Source organism: Brassica oleracea, unplaced genomic scaffold (assembly GCF_000695525.1).
Source record: "Brassica oleracea var. oleracea cultivar TO1000 unplaced genomic scaffold, BOL UnpScaffold01297, whole genome shotgun sequence".
Lineage (NCBI taxonomy): Eukaryota > Viridiplantae > Streptophyta > Magnoliopsida > Brassicales > Brassicaceae > Brassica > Brassica oleracea.
The window spans coordinates 1-12887 of record NW_013617842.1 but is presented as its reverse complement, the minus strand read 5'-3'; the positions used below and the strand labels follow the sequence as shown (position 1 = coordinate 12887).

At 36.6% G+C, this 12887-nt stretch overlaps 1 protein-coding gene and 1 long non-coding RNA gene across 3 annotated transcripts; both read left to right on the top strand.

Moving 5' to 3' along the window:
• Window positions 1–2423: 2423 nt before the first annotated feature.
• LOC106321191 (diacylglycerol kinase theta-like) lies at window positions 2424–4364 on the top strand. The gene is made up of 2 exons (XM_013759505.1): window positions 2424–2994; window positions 3624–4364. Exons 1-2 carry the CDS (start codon window positions 2583–2585, stop codon window positions 4160–4162), a joined length of 951 nt encoding a protein of 316 aa, XP_013614959.1. The 5' UTR covers window positions 2424–2582; the 3' UTR covers window positions 4163–4364.
• A 1950-nt stretch (window positions 4365–6314) lies between these two features.
• LOC106321192 lies at window positions 6315–7055 on the top strand. Of its 2 annotated transcripts, none has more exons than XR_001266017.1 (4): window positions 6315–6384; window positions 6467–6527; window positions 6609–6698; window positions 6975–7055. It is a non-coding gene; the product is annotated as an uncharacterized LOC106321192 (long non-coding RNA). The 2 variants fall into 2 exon arrangements; XR_001266016.1 differs by having other exon boundaries at window positions 6326–6384; window positions 6472–6527.
• The last annotated feature ends 5832 nt before the right edge of the window (window positions 7056–12887 follow it).

Sequence of the window (12887 nt, the reverse complement as noted above, 5' to 3'; positions counted from 1 at the left end):
GCCTTCTCCTTCCCTTACAGCGCATACATAGCTGAAAGGTATTTGTATTTTATAGTTCTTTTTTCATGAAATGGTTGAAAATATATAAATATTTTCAAAAGTGTAGTAAAGAAACGGTGAGTGAGTTTTTCTTAACTTCAGTAGCATGTACGTTCTGAGAAGCTTCTCGTAGAGAGGAATATTACTTATTCCCACGGTCGACTGCATCCAATATGCATGATCTGGTGTGGTCATAAATGTTGCTCATATTCAAGTAATTGAGAATTTTTTTTCTCTATATTTTATTGATCCACACAAAATGAAATTCTTATGCATTAATCCCGAAATTTAATTAACAACTCGTGATTCTGAACAACATTTATATAAAATTCTTAACGTTTAAAATAGCCAAATAATTGTATTTTGAATGATATCATATAGAATGACCATGTGTTTAAGCAAAAAAAAACACCTTTTCTTAAATCGACCACTAAGTAAAACATTGAACAAAAGTCTAGGAACGAATATTACTTTTTTGAATTGGTTACTATAAGAAATTAGTTCTATAGTTGATCTTTTGGGTTTGCTTGGAAACTATCACTATACTTGTATGATTTCGCGAAGAACTGGAATTAAAACGGGTCCCAGTACATTTCTGTGATATATTCCAATGCTGGATTTGGTAGGGAACTAAGCATTTCTCGTTATGTGATTTTTAAAAAACCAACTCTTATATTTCGAACCTTTACTTTTCCTTTCCTTCTGTTCACACACTCATGACTCAACATAAAATGTTTGGTGGGTGAACAAACGAAACTTCAACGCGTCCCGTCCTGGACCAAACTTAACAAAACACTTATTTCAGGTCCCCAAAATTTTGAACCCAAAATCTCAGAGCTCTCTTTCTCAAAGAACCTGTCAATGTAATTAAAACAGTTTCCAATATTTTCGCCACCATAAATAAACTCTCACCTCCACCTCTTTAATTAAGATGTGTTTACATTTCTAATTTAGAATTTGACTGAAAACACTGACATATCTAGATTTCGGGGCATATCATGGTAAACTATATATATTAGGCTTTTGTTTTTGTGCACCAATATATTAGGCTAATGAAAATAGACATAAAATATACAATCATTATTTAGTTTAAACTCTTTAAGTCTTAACGTAAAACGCACAACCAATTAGTGACAAATAAGTCCACGAAGCATCTTCTTTCCTTTCTAGAACCCTAAAAGCAAACCATACACTTCTCTTCTCTCTCTCTTTCTCAAAGAACCTGTCAATGTAATTAAAACAGTTTCCAATATTTTCGCCACCATAAATAAACTCTCACCTCCACCTCTTTAATTAAGATGTGTTTACATTTCTAATTTAGAATTTGACTGAAAACACTGACATATCTAGATTTCGGGGCATATCATGGTAAACTATATATATTAGGCTTTTGTTTTTGTGCACCAATATATTAGGCTAATGAAAATAGACATAAAATATACAATCATTATTTAGTTTAAACTCTTTAAGTCTTAACGTAAAACGCACAACCAATTAGTGACAAATAAGTCCACGAAGCATCTTCTTTCCTTTCTAGAACCCTAAAAGCAAACCATACACTTCTCTTCTCTCTCTCTTTCTCAAAGAACCTGTCAATGTAATTAAAACAGTTTCCAATATTTTCGCCACCATAAATAAACTCTCACCTCCACCTCTTTAATTAAGATGTGTTTACATTTCTAATTTAGAATTTGACTGAAAACACTGACATATCTAGATTTCGGGGCATATCATGGTAAACTATATATATTAGGCTTTTGTTTTTGTGCACCAATATATTAGGCTAATGAAAATAGACATAAAATATACAATCATTATTTAGTTTAAACTCTTTAAGTCTTAACGTAAAACGCACAACCAATTAGTGACAAATAAGTCCACGAAGCATCTTCTTTCCTTTCTAGAACCCTAAAAGCAAACCATACACTTCTCTTCTCTCTCTTTCTCAAAGAACCTGTCAATGTAATTAAAACAGTTTCCAATATTTTCGCCACCATAAATAAACTCTCACCTCCACCTCTTTAATTAAGATGTGTTTACATTTCTAATTTAGAATTTGACTGAAAACACTGACATATCTAGATTTCGGGGCATATCATGGTAAACTATATATATTAGGCTTTTGTTTTTGTGCACCAATATATTAGGCTAATGAAAATAGACATAAAATATACAATCATTATTTAGTTTAAACTCTTTAAGTCTTAACGTAAAACGCACAACCAATTAGTGACAAATAAGTCCACGAAGCATCTTCTTTCCTTTCTAGAACCCTAAAAGCAAACCATACACTTCTCTTCTCTCTCTTTCTCAAAGAACCTGTCAATGTAATTAAAACAGTTTCCAATATTTTCGCCACCATAAATAAACTCTCACCTCCACCTCTTTAACTCCACCACTCCAATTGAGAAAATAATTTATTTTATAAAAATTCACCACTCCACAAATTTCATACCACGCAAAAAAAAAACAAACTCATAAACCCTAATCAACCACAACTTCCACCACCAACTCAAAGCTTTCATTTTCCAAATTAAAGAAGAATGAGCAGAAGCAAATCCATAGTCATCAATTCCAGTTCCGAAAATAATATCTCCACAGTCGCTGCCGCAGCTGTAGCTATGAGACGTTCTGCTTCAAACGCAAGCCCCGTGATACATACTAATGATCTTAACAGAGAACCGCGGCGACCGCGGTCATTTAAGTTTCCGGTATCTCCCCAACTGATACAAGGGGAAGAGATGGTCCACTTCGGACATCCGCAACACGTGCTTGTCAAAGTTGAACTGCCAGATATCTACACGTGTGCAGGGTGCAAAGAAGAAGGAGCTGGGATTAGGTACGTGTGCCAAGAGTGTGATTATCAGCTCCATGAGTTTTGTGCTTTGGCTCCTCCTCTACTTAAGTCGCATCCTTTTCATTACCAGCATCAGCTTCCCTTCTTTGCCAAGCCTGGTACGCTTCTTTTACATGTCCCCTCTTCTTCAGATGCTCTTATTTGTCGGAACTTTTTGAATAAAATCAAGAGGTAATTTTGGAAATGGCTGGACTTGGTCGGTTTTATTTTCTTCAGCATTTTTTCCGTGTTGATGCTAATCTTATATTCGTTTTGTTTGTTTTTCAGACCAAGTACTAGATGCATGTCACTATAAAGAAATCCTGATTATTTTAGACTATTTATTAGCTACTTTACATAGAATAATAATGCTTTGCTTTATACACGATAAATATAGGGTTAAGTGGGCATCAACATTAAGAATTAAATTTGGCTATGTTGAGCAACAGATAAGCTTTCTAAGAGGTCGTAAAGTCTTAAAAATTGCACTTTAATACAATAATTAGAACTGAATCACTAGCTAATAGTATTAATATTTGTCATTAGATATAACTGAACAACGTAAGGGCTAAACATCTATTTCGGTGAATGTTTTTGCTCGACATCATGCGGATTTTAACTTATAATTTTACTATAAGTATTCCAATAACCGTATACTAATAAAGATAGAATATGTCTCATGTTAGTACGTTATACTTTCGAGGATATTATATTGCTGAATAGTTTTTTTCAATGATGTATATAACAGCTAAAGGAGGAATAATGAAATCAAAATGCGACGTGTGTGGAAGATCACCTAAAGGTTACACCTATAGATGCAAAGCTTGCAGTTTCCAGATGCATCCTGGCTGCGCCATGTTATCTCCTTCCCTCTCCTCTTCCTCTCTCCATCGCCACCCTCTACAGCTCCTCCCCTCTTCCTCCCCTGCCAACACCACCGGCGGGTTCCTCTGCGGAGAGTGCAAGAGAGGTAAGCGAGCCGGGAGGGTTTACCGTTGCACCGTTTGTGATTACCACTTGCATGCCGTATGCGCCAAGGACGCCGCCGTGAACGGCCTTCGTGAGAACGGACACAAAGGGAGGGATAGGTCTCCAGCGGTTTTGGGAACGGCGGCGAGGTTAGCGTCGCAGGTTGTGATTGATTTTCTTGGTGGTATGATGGAAGGTCTAGGTGAAGGTGTTGGTGAAGCCATTTTGGACGGTGTAAGTAGAGGCGGTGGTGGTGGCGGTCGCGGTGGAGGAAATGGAGGTGTTACTGGGGTAACTCCACGTGTCAGAGGGGGCTGAGAACTTTGGAGATAATTAGTTAGGAGTGTTTATATGAATATGGAAATGATTGTATTTTTTTTGCGGTGTTGATTGGTAAGTACATATAGACTGGAGTATTGATGTTTATTGGGTTGGGTGAGAGGGAGATATTATATTGATTAAATTTGGGGATGAAGTAATAAGAATAGGAACAATGTGTAATGTTTAATTAGTTTTGATATTAATTAAAGTAATGTTAATGTATAATGTTGTGTGCTGTTCAGTCCTTAATAATTCAGGAATTTACAAGTAAAATATTTTACGTTTTACGTGCATATGCTTAATTGAATACATTGTAACCAAACGTATATAACCTTTAATTTTGGTGTATTTTGAAAATATGAAAAGTGTGTTTATAATTATCTGGCTTTTATTATGTTATACTTACATAACGAGACATAGAAGAAAAAAAGGCAAAAAGCTACTACATAATGCTAATGGCATCTTGGAAAAGAGAGGCACCTCAGCTGTAACTCCCATTCAGATATATAGTGAGAACTGAGACCCACCACTCACAGTTTATCTTCCATCCAATTTTTGGTTTTGGTTAAATGTAAAACATGTTGTTCCCATTTTTGTTTGTGAAAATTAACACTAAAAATACACCACAAACCTTTAAAAAAATCATTACAATTTGGCGAAGCTACTTGGACAAAAGGTGGGGCAGTTGCCCACCATGATTTTTAAATTTCAACGTATTTTCTTTAAACTTTTAATGAATTCCTATATATATACAATACTTTGTTAATAAATTTTATGTTTGTCCTAGAACAAAATAACTTCTAAATCCTCCATTGATTGCAAAAACCACGCATTGTTTGAAGGGAATTGTAGGTTTTAATTTGACGTTTATTTTTTACTGACTAAGTTAAAAACATGCATTTTCTAAGAAACTAAGAATTGATCAACAAATAATATATATATTTAAAAACAATTAAAATCAATCTATCAATTACCCAAATTAACGAAACCACACTAATATCAAGAATCCTTCAGTACTTACGAGTGGGTGACTCAAAATATATTGTGACTTGTGATATTTCAAGAAGCTCCACAATCCACGTGGGAATCGTTAAATCTGTCATGGCCTTTTGGGGTTCTATGTGGCAAGATTCCTATTCTCAATCTGTCATTGCTTCCTCCTCTCTTGCTTCCCACCGATCTTGTTTCATATAATATACATAGGATTTTAAATGATAATGTAGAGAATCAACAAGATACCCCAAGGATAACGTGTTAGTTATATTACCCCAGATATGTGCCTATCAGGTTCATACTTCATATGTATTAGAGTGTATCAGATTATAAGATTGATTGAACCGGTGGTTTAATGTATAAACTGGTAGAGTAGTGAGTATAAATACATGTACTGTATGTAGAAAACAGTTGAGTTGAATAATACAAAAGACTTTTCTCTGTAACAAACTTTCTCTTGATTACGGGAGTTCGATCTCTAATATGGTATCAGAGCGGTGAGATTCACATTTCCTGCTTCGTCTTTCCGCCGATCTGAGCTCCGTTCAACTCCATTTCTCTTCGATTTCAGCTCCGACAGTCTCTGATTCACGATTCGATGTTATGAGTTTTTCCTTTTCCGTCATCGTCTTCGTTCGATCGATTCTTCTGGAGTTCTTTGCGATCTATCACTTCATCTCAATGGTGATTGCTCTCTCATTCTTGCGATCTTCCGCTTATTGATCTTTATCTCTGTTTGTCGAATCTCGGATTCTTGATTTTACGATTTCGTCTTCAAGTTCAGTTCGTGCTTCGATATGCCGCCTTCTTATGCAAATGTTGTCAATTCTACGTCAACGCCACCGTCAGCTCAGCATACGATGATGCCTAGATCTGACGCAACAACATCGCTTCAAGATCCGTATTCAAATCCTCTCTGTGTTCACAGTGCGGATCATTTCGTATCACTTTCAGAAGATTCTTTATTTGTGGCTGGGCTCTTCCTTTTGCTCTGTGCTTGAGTTTTAATCTCGTCATTGGATTAGATTTCAAATTTGTGTACATTTTTGTTCAGTTTCCAGTTATATAACAATTGGGTTTACTTTCTGTTGTTTATTGCAAGTGTTTGAAGACGTTCTTACTTCTTAAGTCGATGTTTCTCTATTTTCCTCTTGCAGCGTTACTATTCAATGCTCCAGGAGACGAGATGTTCACTTGTAGGCTGGTGAATCTTCTCCCCTTGTCAAGTGAGTCTTACTTCCATTTTCCAAATTACATTTTCTGCATATACTAGATTCAGAAATAAACTATGTTATGCTGTTAAATAAGGTCAGGTGAGCAAGTGTGATGTCAAAGATTCTTATTCCTAGACTGATGCTTGAGTGTTGAGGTACTGTGACCTATATATATTATGTTTTGGGATTCACTCAAGACTCACTCACTTTCTTTTGGAATCCTTGACTAACTTCAGGGCTGCAGGGATTTTGAAGAAGCTTGTTTGTATAAGTCGTAGGCAGCATCACAACGAGTTTAACTTCTGGAACGGGACTCCATATAATTGGTAATTGTTGCTAACTTAATGTCAACATTCTTATAAAATATAGTTTAGGGTAGTTTTTTGTGACGAGATTGTTTTGTCTTTGATTGAAAGAAAAAAGTTTCTTAAGTGAGAACAACTGATGCAAGTTTATCTCCTGATAGGGTCTCCATTGTCAATATCACATTAATAGTGGTATTCTGATTTTGTGTTAAGATGTATGTTTTCTAAATTTGGACTTGTTCTAACATTAGAACAATTTCATTCATTGTCAAGTGTTGTTTTTTTTCTCCTTTTTAGCAAAGATCATCAGACTTTGGTGAAGTATCTATGGACTAAACAGCTCAGAAGGATGATTTCCAACATCAGCAAGGGGAAGAGATATAAGATTTGGTGATGATTTTCAACTAGAATGTCTACTTGTATGATGTTTGACTACTTTATTATGTTTTCAGTATTTGTTAGTCTATGTAATATATATTGTTTTGAATGATTTTATGTAGTTCTATTTATTTATTGAAAACCAATTTTTTTATGAAAATTATAATTTATTCTAGCTCCATAATATAAACAAATATTTAGCTATATATATGATTTGAAACTAAATGTATGGCAAAATTAGCTATAAATTTTCTGAAGGAATCTATTATTGATATTTGTAGCCAAATAGCTATGGAAAGTCGGTTGCTAAATTTGTCACTAATGAGCAACAAACCAAGTTGTAGCCATATTGTTGCTAGTGGCTACAAAAGTTATCGTTGCTATGCCGTCGCCATCTGGCTACCGATTGGCTACAGATATGATTTAGCGTGGGAGCTGAGGCCAGAGAAATCATCTGTTGCTATCCATCGCCTATTCCATTTTAGCAACGGATTGTGGCTAATGGCTACATATTAATCGGTAGCTATCTTGATAGATTCATCCGGATTTTGCTTCATGGTCTAGATGCAACAATATAGTTTGTACCTGGATTGTGAATGTAGAGGACAAGCCAATCGCTAAGAGTGTCATGTATCTAGATATTGCGCGTAGATGTGACTGGATATTCATGACCAGTTCAAGCAGAGCGATGGGCTACAAAACGTTGAGATTAAACAGCAAATCTTTACTGAAGTTCAAGGTTCACAAAGTGTGAGTGAATACTATACAAGATTGAAGCAACTCTAGGAAGAGCTAAAGAACCATGAGAGTCCTTATACCTGCTGCTGTAGTCGCCCTGATTGTTCAAACCTAAAGAGGATCCTAGAGAAGGATGAACAAGACAAGAGATTAAAGTTCATAACAGGGTTAAATGATACATTTACAGCAACCAGAGGACAAATTTTGATGATGGAGCCTAAGCCAGACATTGCTAGGGTCTTCAATCTTGTGTCACAAGAAGAACGACAAAGATCTATGAAAAGCACCAGTGGCGTTGCTTTTCAGATCTCTCAGCACAACCCTCCTGATGATAATGTTGTCGCTGCATACAATAACGACTATAACAAGGCCAAGAATCGTCCTATCTGCTCACACTGTGGTCTTGCTGGTCACACCATCCAACGATGCTACGAACTCCATGGCTATCCCCAAGGCTACAAACAACAGAACAACAACTTCAGAGCTCAGGGTCAGACTTCTAAACCCCACACATAACTGGCCTCTTCGAAAGGAGAATGTAGCTAACGTGGTGTTTCAAGATACAGGTGGTATCTCTATTCACGATCAACAAGGTGTCTGCTTGGGAACAGTCACATCCGAACAAGTTCACCAGCTTCTAAACGTCTTGAGTGTTAATCCTCTCAAAGACAAGTTTTCTCAGATTTCAGGCAGCACAATTTGTCTTCCAAATGGAACAGCTTCAACACCCAAACCACAACCTCATCTCATTCCCCAAACATCCTTCAATATCCCACCTTCAGGTAACACTAATCACCCTCATTTTATTTCTGCGGGAATGAAGAATGGCCTTACTTTAATACATGATGCTTGGATAATTGATACGGGTGCTAGCTGTCATGTTTGTGCTGATTTAACCTTGTTGCATAACACTAAAAACATAACTGACACGATTGTGACTCTTCCTGATGGTTCTAGAATTCTCGTAACTGTCTCTGGCACGGTAGTTCATTCACCAAAGCTAAAACTTGTTGACATCTTATACACTCCTCAGTTCAAATTTAATCTTCTTAGTATTAGTGCACTAACAAAAGATATCACAATCTCTGTACTTTTTTCATCTAAATCATGTTACATTTTTCCTGATAACCCATTTCCTATTCAGGAGCATATTCACGACTACATGATTGGGAAGAGTAACCTTTACCAGAATCTATATGTCCTGGATCATCACATTTCTGAAAGCGTATCTTCTACAAATTACTTTGAAGCTCACTCGGTTTTAAAAAATTCACTTGACATTTGGCATCAAAGACTCGATCATCCATCTTTCAATAAAATTCAAATTCTTTCCAAAATCCTTCCTTTGTCTACTTGTAAAATTGACCATCACAGTCAGTGTCATGTCTGTCCTTTAGCTAAGAAAAAACGCATGTCTTTTCCTTCTAATCCTCATATTTCACAATCACCTTTTGATTTGATTCATCTTGATGTTTGAGGTCCTTTTCAGACTCCAACTCATGAAGGATACAATTTTTTTTTCACAATAGTAGATGATTGTACAAGAGTGACTTGGATTTACTTGCTTAAAAATAAAAGTTCTGTGACTACTGTCTTTCCAGAGTTTTTACGTTTCATTCATACTCAATATAAGTACAATATTAAAGCAATTAGAACAGACAATGCACCTGAACTCGCTTTCACAAATCTTTTAAAAGCTAATGGCATTAAACATTACTTTTCTTGTCCATATACTCCTCAACAAAACTCAGTTGTAGAACGAAAACATCAACACATTTTGAATGTAGCTAGAGCACTTCTTTTTCAATCTAAAGTTCCTTTGATATATTGGGGAGAATGCATACAAACAACTATCTACTTGATAAATAGAATACCTTCTCCACTTTTACAAAACAAGTCGCCATATGAACTTCTAACTACAAAGATTCTTTCTTATGATCATCTTCGTGTTTTTGGCTGCTTGTGTTATTCATCTACTCTTCAGAAAGATCGAAATAAGTTCACTCCTCGTGCTAATCCATGTGCCTTTCTAGGATATCCACACGGCTACAAAGGTTACAGAATTTTAGATACCATGACTAACAAAATCATAATTTTCCGCAATGTAGTGTTTCATGAAACGATCTTTCCTTATGCCACTGATCCTCATTCTCTAGATTTAGAAAAATCATTGTTTGATCAGGATGTTCTTCCAATGCATGTTCCAGATTCTTCTTTTTTTGCTTTCTTTGATTTAGGCACTGACGTTCCTTCCTCTGTTTTTGTTGATGAGTCTACAACGTTTCCTGATCCTAGTCATATGCCTTCTACTTCATCTTCAGTTCCTCATACTTCTTCTGTTTCTAATAACGATGATACTATCATACCATCTAACACATCAAACATTCATCATCCTTCTAGTGCTAACATTCCTATTAGAAATTCTTCTTTGCCTAGTACATCTTCTATTCCTAATGAACCATCAGGTGTTTCTAATAATGAAACAAGGTCAAAGAGGTAGACAAAAGCACCCGCATATCTTGATAAGTATCATTGTTATCTTTTAGATCATTCTTCTAATTCCCCTACCCATTCTACACATACAACCTCGTACCCCATTTCATCTTTCTTATGCTATGACAAGTTTGATCCTGAACACAAAAAATTTATCCTTTCGATCACTACACATAAACTTCCCAAAACATATGCTGAGGCTTTTCTGTCTGATGAGTTCAAGCTTGCTATGAAGTCTGAAATGGGTTCTCTAGAAGATACTGGTACTTGGACGGTGTGTGAATTGCCTCCCGGGAAGCACCATGTTGGTTGCAAGTGGATTCATACGATCAAGTATAATCCAGATGGCACGATTGAGCGCCATAAATCACGCCTTGTTGTGAAAGGCTATACACAACTTGAAGGGCTCGACTACTTGGATACCTTCTCTCCCGTGGCTAAGATTGGAACTCTCCATTTACTTATAAGCTTAGCTGCTGCCAAAGACTGGTCCATTACACAACTAGATATCAACAATGTGTTTCTCAATGGCGATTTAGATGAAGAGATTTATATGCGCTTACCTCAAGGGTATGAAGAGATCACTGGCAAGAAGATTCCTCCTAATTCCGTATGCAAGCTTCACAAGTCTCTCTATGGATTTAAACAGGCGTCTCGACAATGGAACCGGAAGCTCTCTAGTGTGATTCTTGGAGATGGTTTTACTAGGACACACTCAGATCACTCATTGTTCATCAAATATGTTGACAATGTGTTATTGGCAGTGCTTGTCTATGTCGATGATATCCTCATTGTTGCAAATGATGACGATGCCAATGTGAGGTTTAAAGAAGTCTTGCAGTCTGCCTTTAAGCTCCATGATCTTGGACCGGCTAAATACTTCTTGGGCTTTGAGATTGCTCGAAATAAGACTGGAATATCTCTGAATCAGCGCAAGTACACACTTGAATTACTTGAAGAAGCGGGTTATTTGGGATGTAAACCTCTCTGTGTTCCTATGGAACCAAACTTGAAGATGTCTGCTACATCTGGAACTGTTCTTCTTGATGCGGCTGTCTATAGGAGACTCGTGGGTCGCCTTCTATACTTGACACATATGCGTCTGGACATCACGTATGCAGTCCACAAACTGAGTCAACACATGTCTGCCCCTACTGATACTCATCTGCAAGCAGCATATATAGTACTTCGTTACTTGAAGAATGATCCAACCCAATGTCTGTTTTACTCTGCGAACTCGGCACTAAAGCTTACTGCTTACTCTGACGCTGACTGGGCTGCTTGTCCTGACTCACGACAGTCTATCACCGGTTACTGTGTCTTTCTTGGTGACTCTTTGATCTTGTGGCGGTCCAAGAAGCAACATAAAATATCTCGGAGTAGTTCTGAAGCTGAATACAGAGCTATGGCAGATGCAACTTGTGAGCTCATATGGTTATCTACGATCTTGACTGAGATTCATTGTCCCCCTTCCGTACCTGCTAATATTTTTTTGTGACAATCAATCTGCTCTTTACATTGCTTCCAACCCAGTGTATCATGAGCGTACGAAGTACGTTGAAATTGATTGCCATGTGGTCCGTGAGAAGCTACAGAGCGGGTTCTTGAAGACTATACATGTTCAGTATGCGCTCCAACTTGCTGATATTTTGACAAAGGCTATTCAAACGGCTCTGTTCAAATCATTGCTTGGCAAGATTGGAATGCACAACTCGTGTCTTCCATCTTGAAGGGAGAGTATTAGAGTGTATCAGATTATAAGATTGATTGAACCGGTGGAATGTATAAACCGGTAGAGTAGTGAGTATAAATACATGCATTGTATGTAAGAAACAGTTGAGTTGAATAATACAAAAGACTTTTCTCTTTAACAAACTTTCTCTTGATTCTGTGAACTCGATCTCTAATAATATGCCTAGTTATATACTATTATCTCTCTATATACAAGTTGTATCTCCGTAACCTTTAAAGTAAATCAGATTCTTTGCAATACGATCCTCTCATCACCTTCAATAGAGAAAAAAAATAACGGGAAGAATTACCAAGTTTAACAATTTATATTATTCATTCTAACGTGTATCCATAAGGTACTTTTGATTTTACCATCACAACTACTTAGTTATGGTACTTCCTTTTTTTTTGGATCGGAAGTTATTGTACTTCCTTAAGTTTGTAGATTAGCACTAAATTTACAACTTATAATAACATGAACTACTGGTTGTACAGAGTACAAATATACAAAGACAGAACCAAAAAGAAAAAGAGTAGTAAAATAGATGCTTCGTATATTGATAACATGAAGCAGATGGTTATTATTACTTTGGTCAAAATAATAATAATCAAAAGTAGAGAAATACACAGAAAATACACAATAAATTAGCCAATCAAAAGAAGAAGAAAAAAGCCCTGAAGGTGGTTGACAAAAAAAAAAAAAAACCCTGAAGGGGAAACTCTCCTCTGTTTTTGATCCCAGCGCATGGTCGTTGTCAAGTCTCTGAGATTTCCTTCGTCCGTAGTATAAACAGGGCCGGCTGAGGAGGGGGACAAGCGGTGCGACTGATGTGTCGAGTTTTAACCCGATTATCTAACTGCAAGTGCACA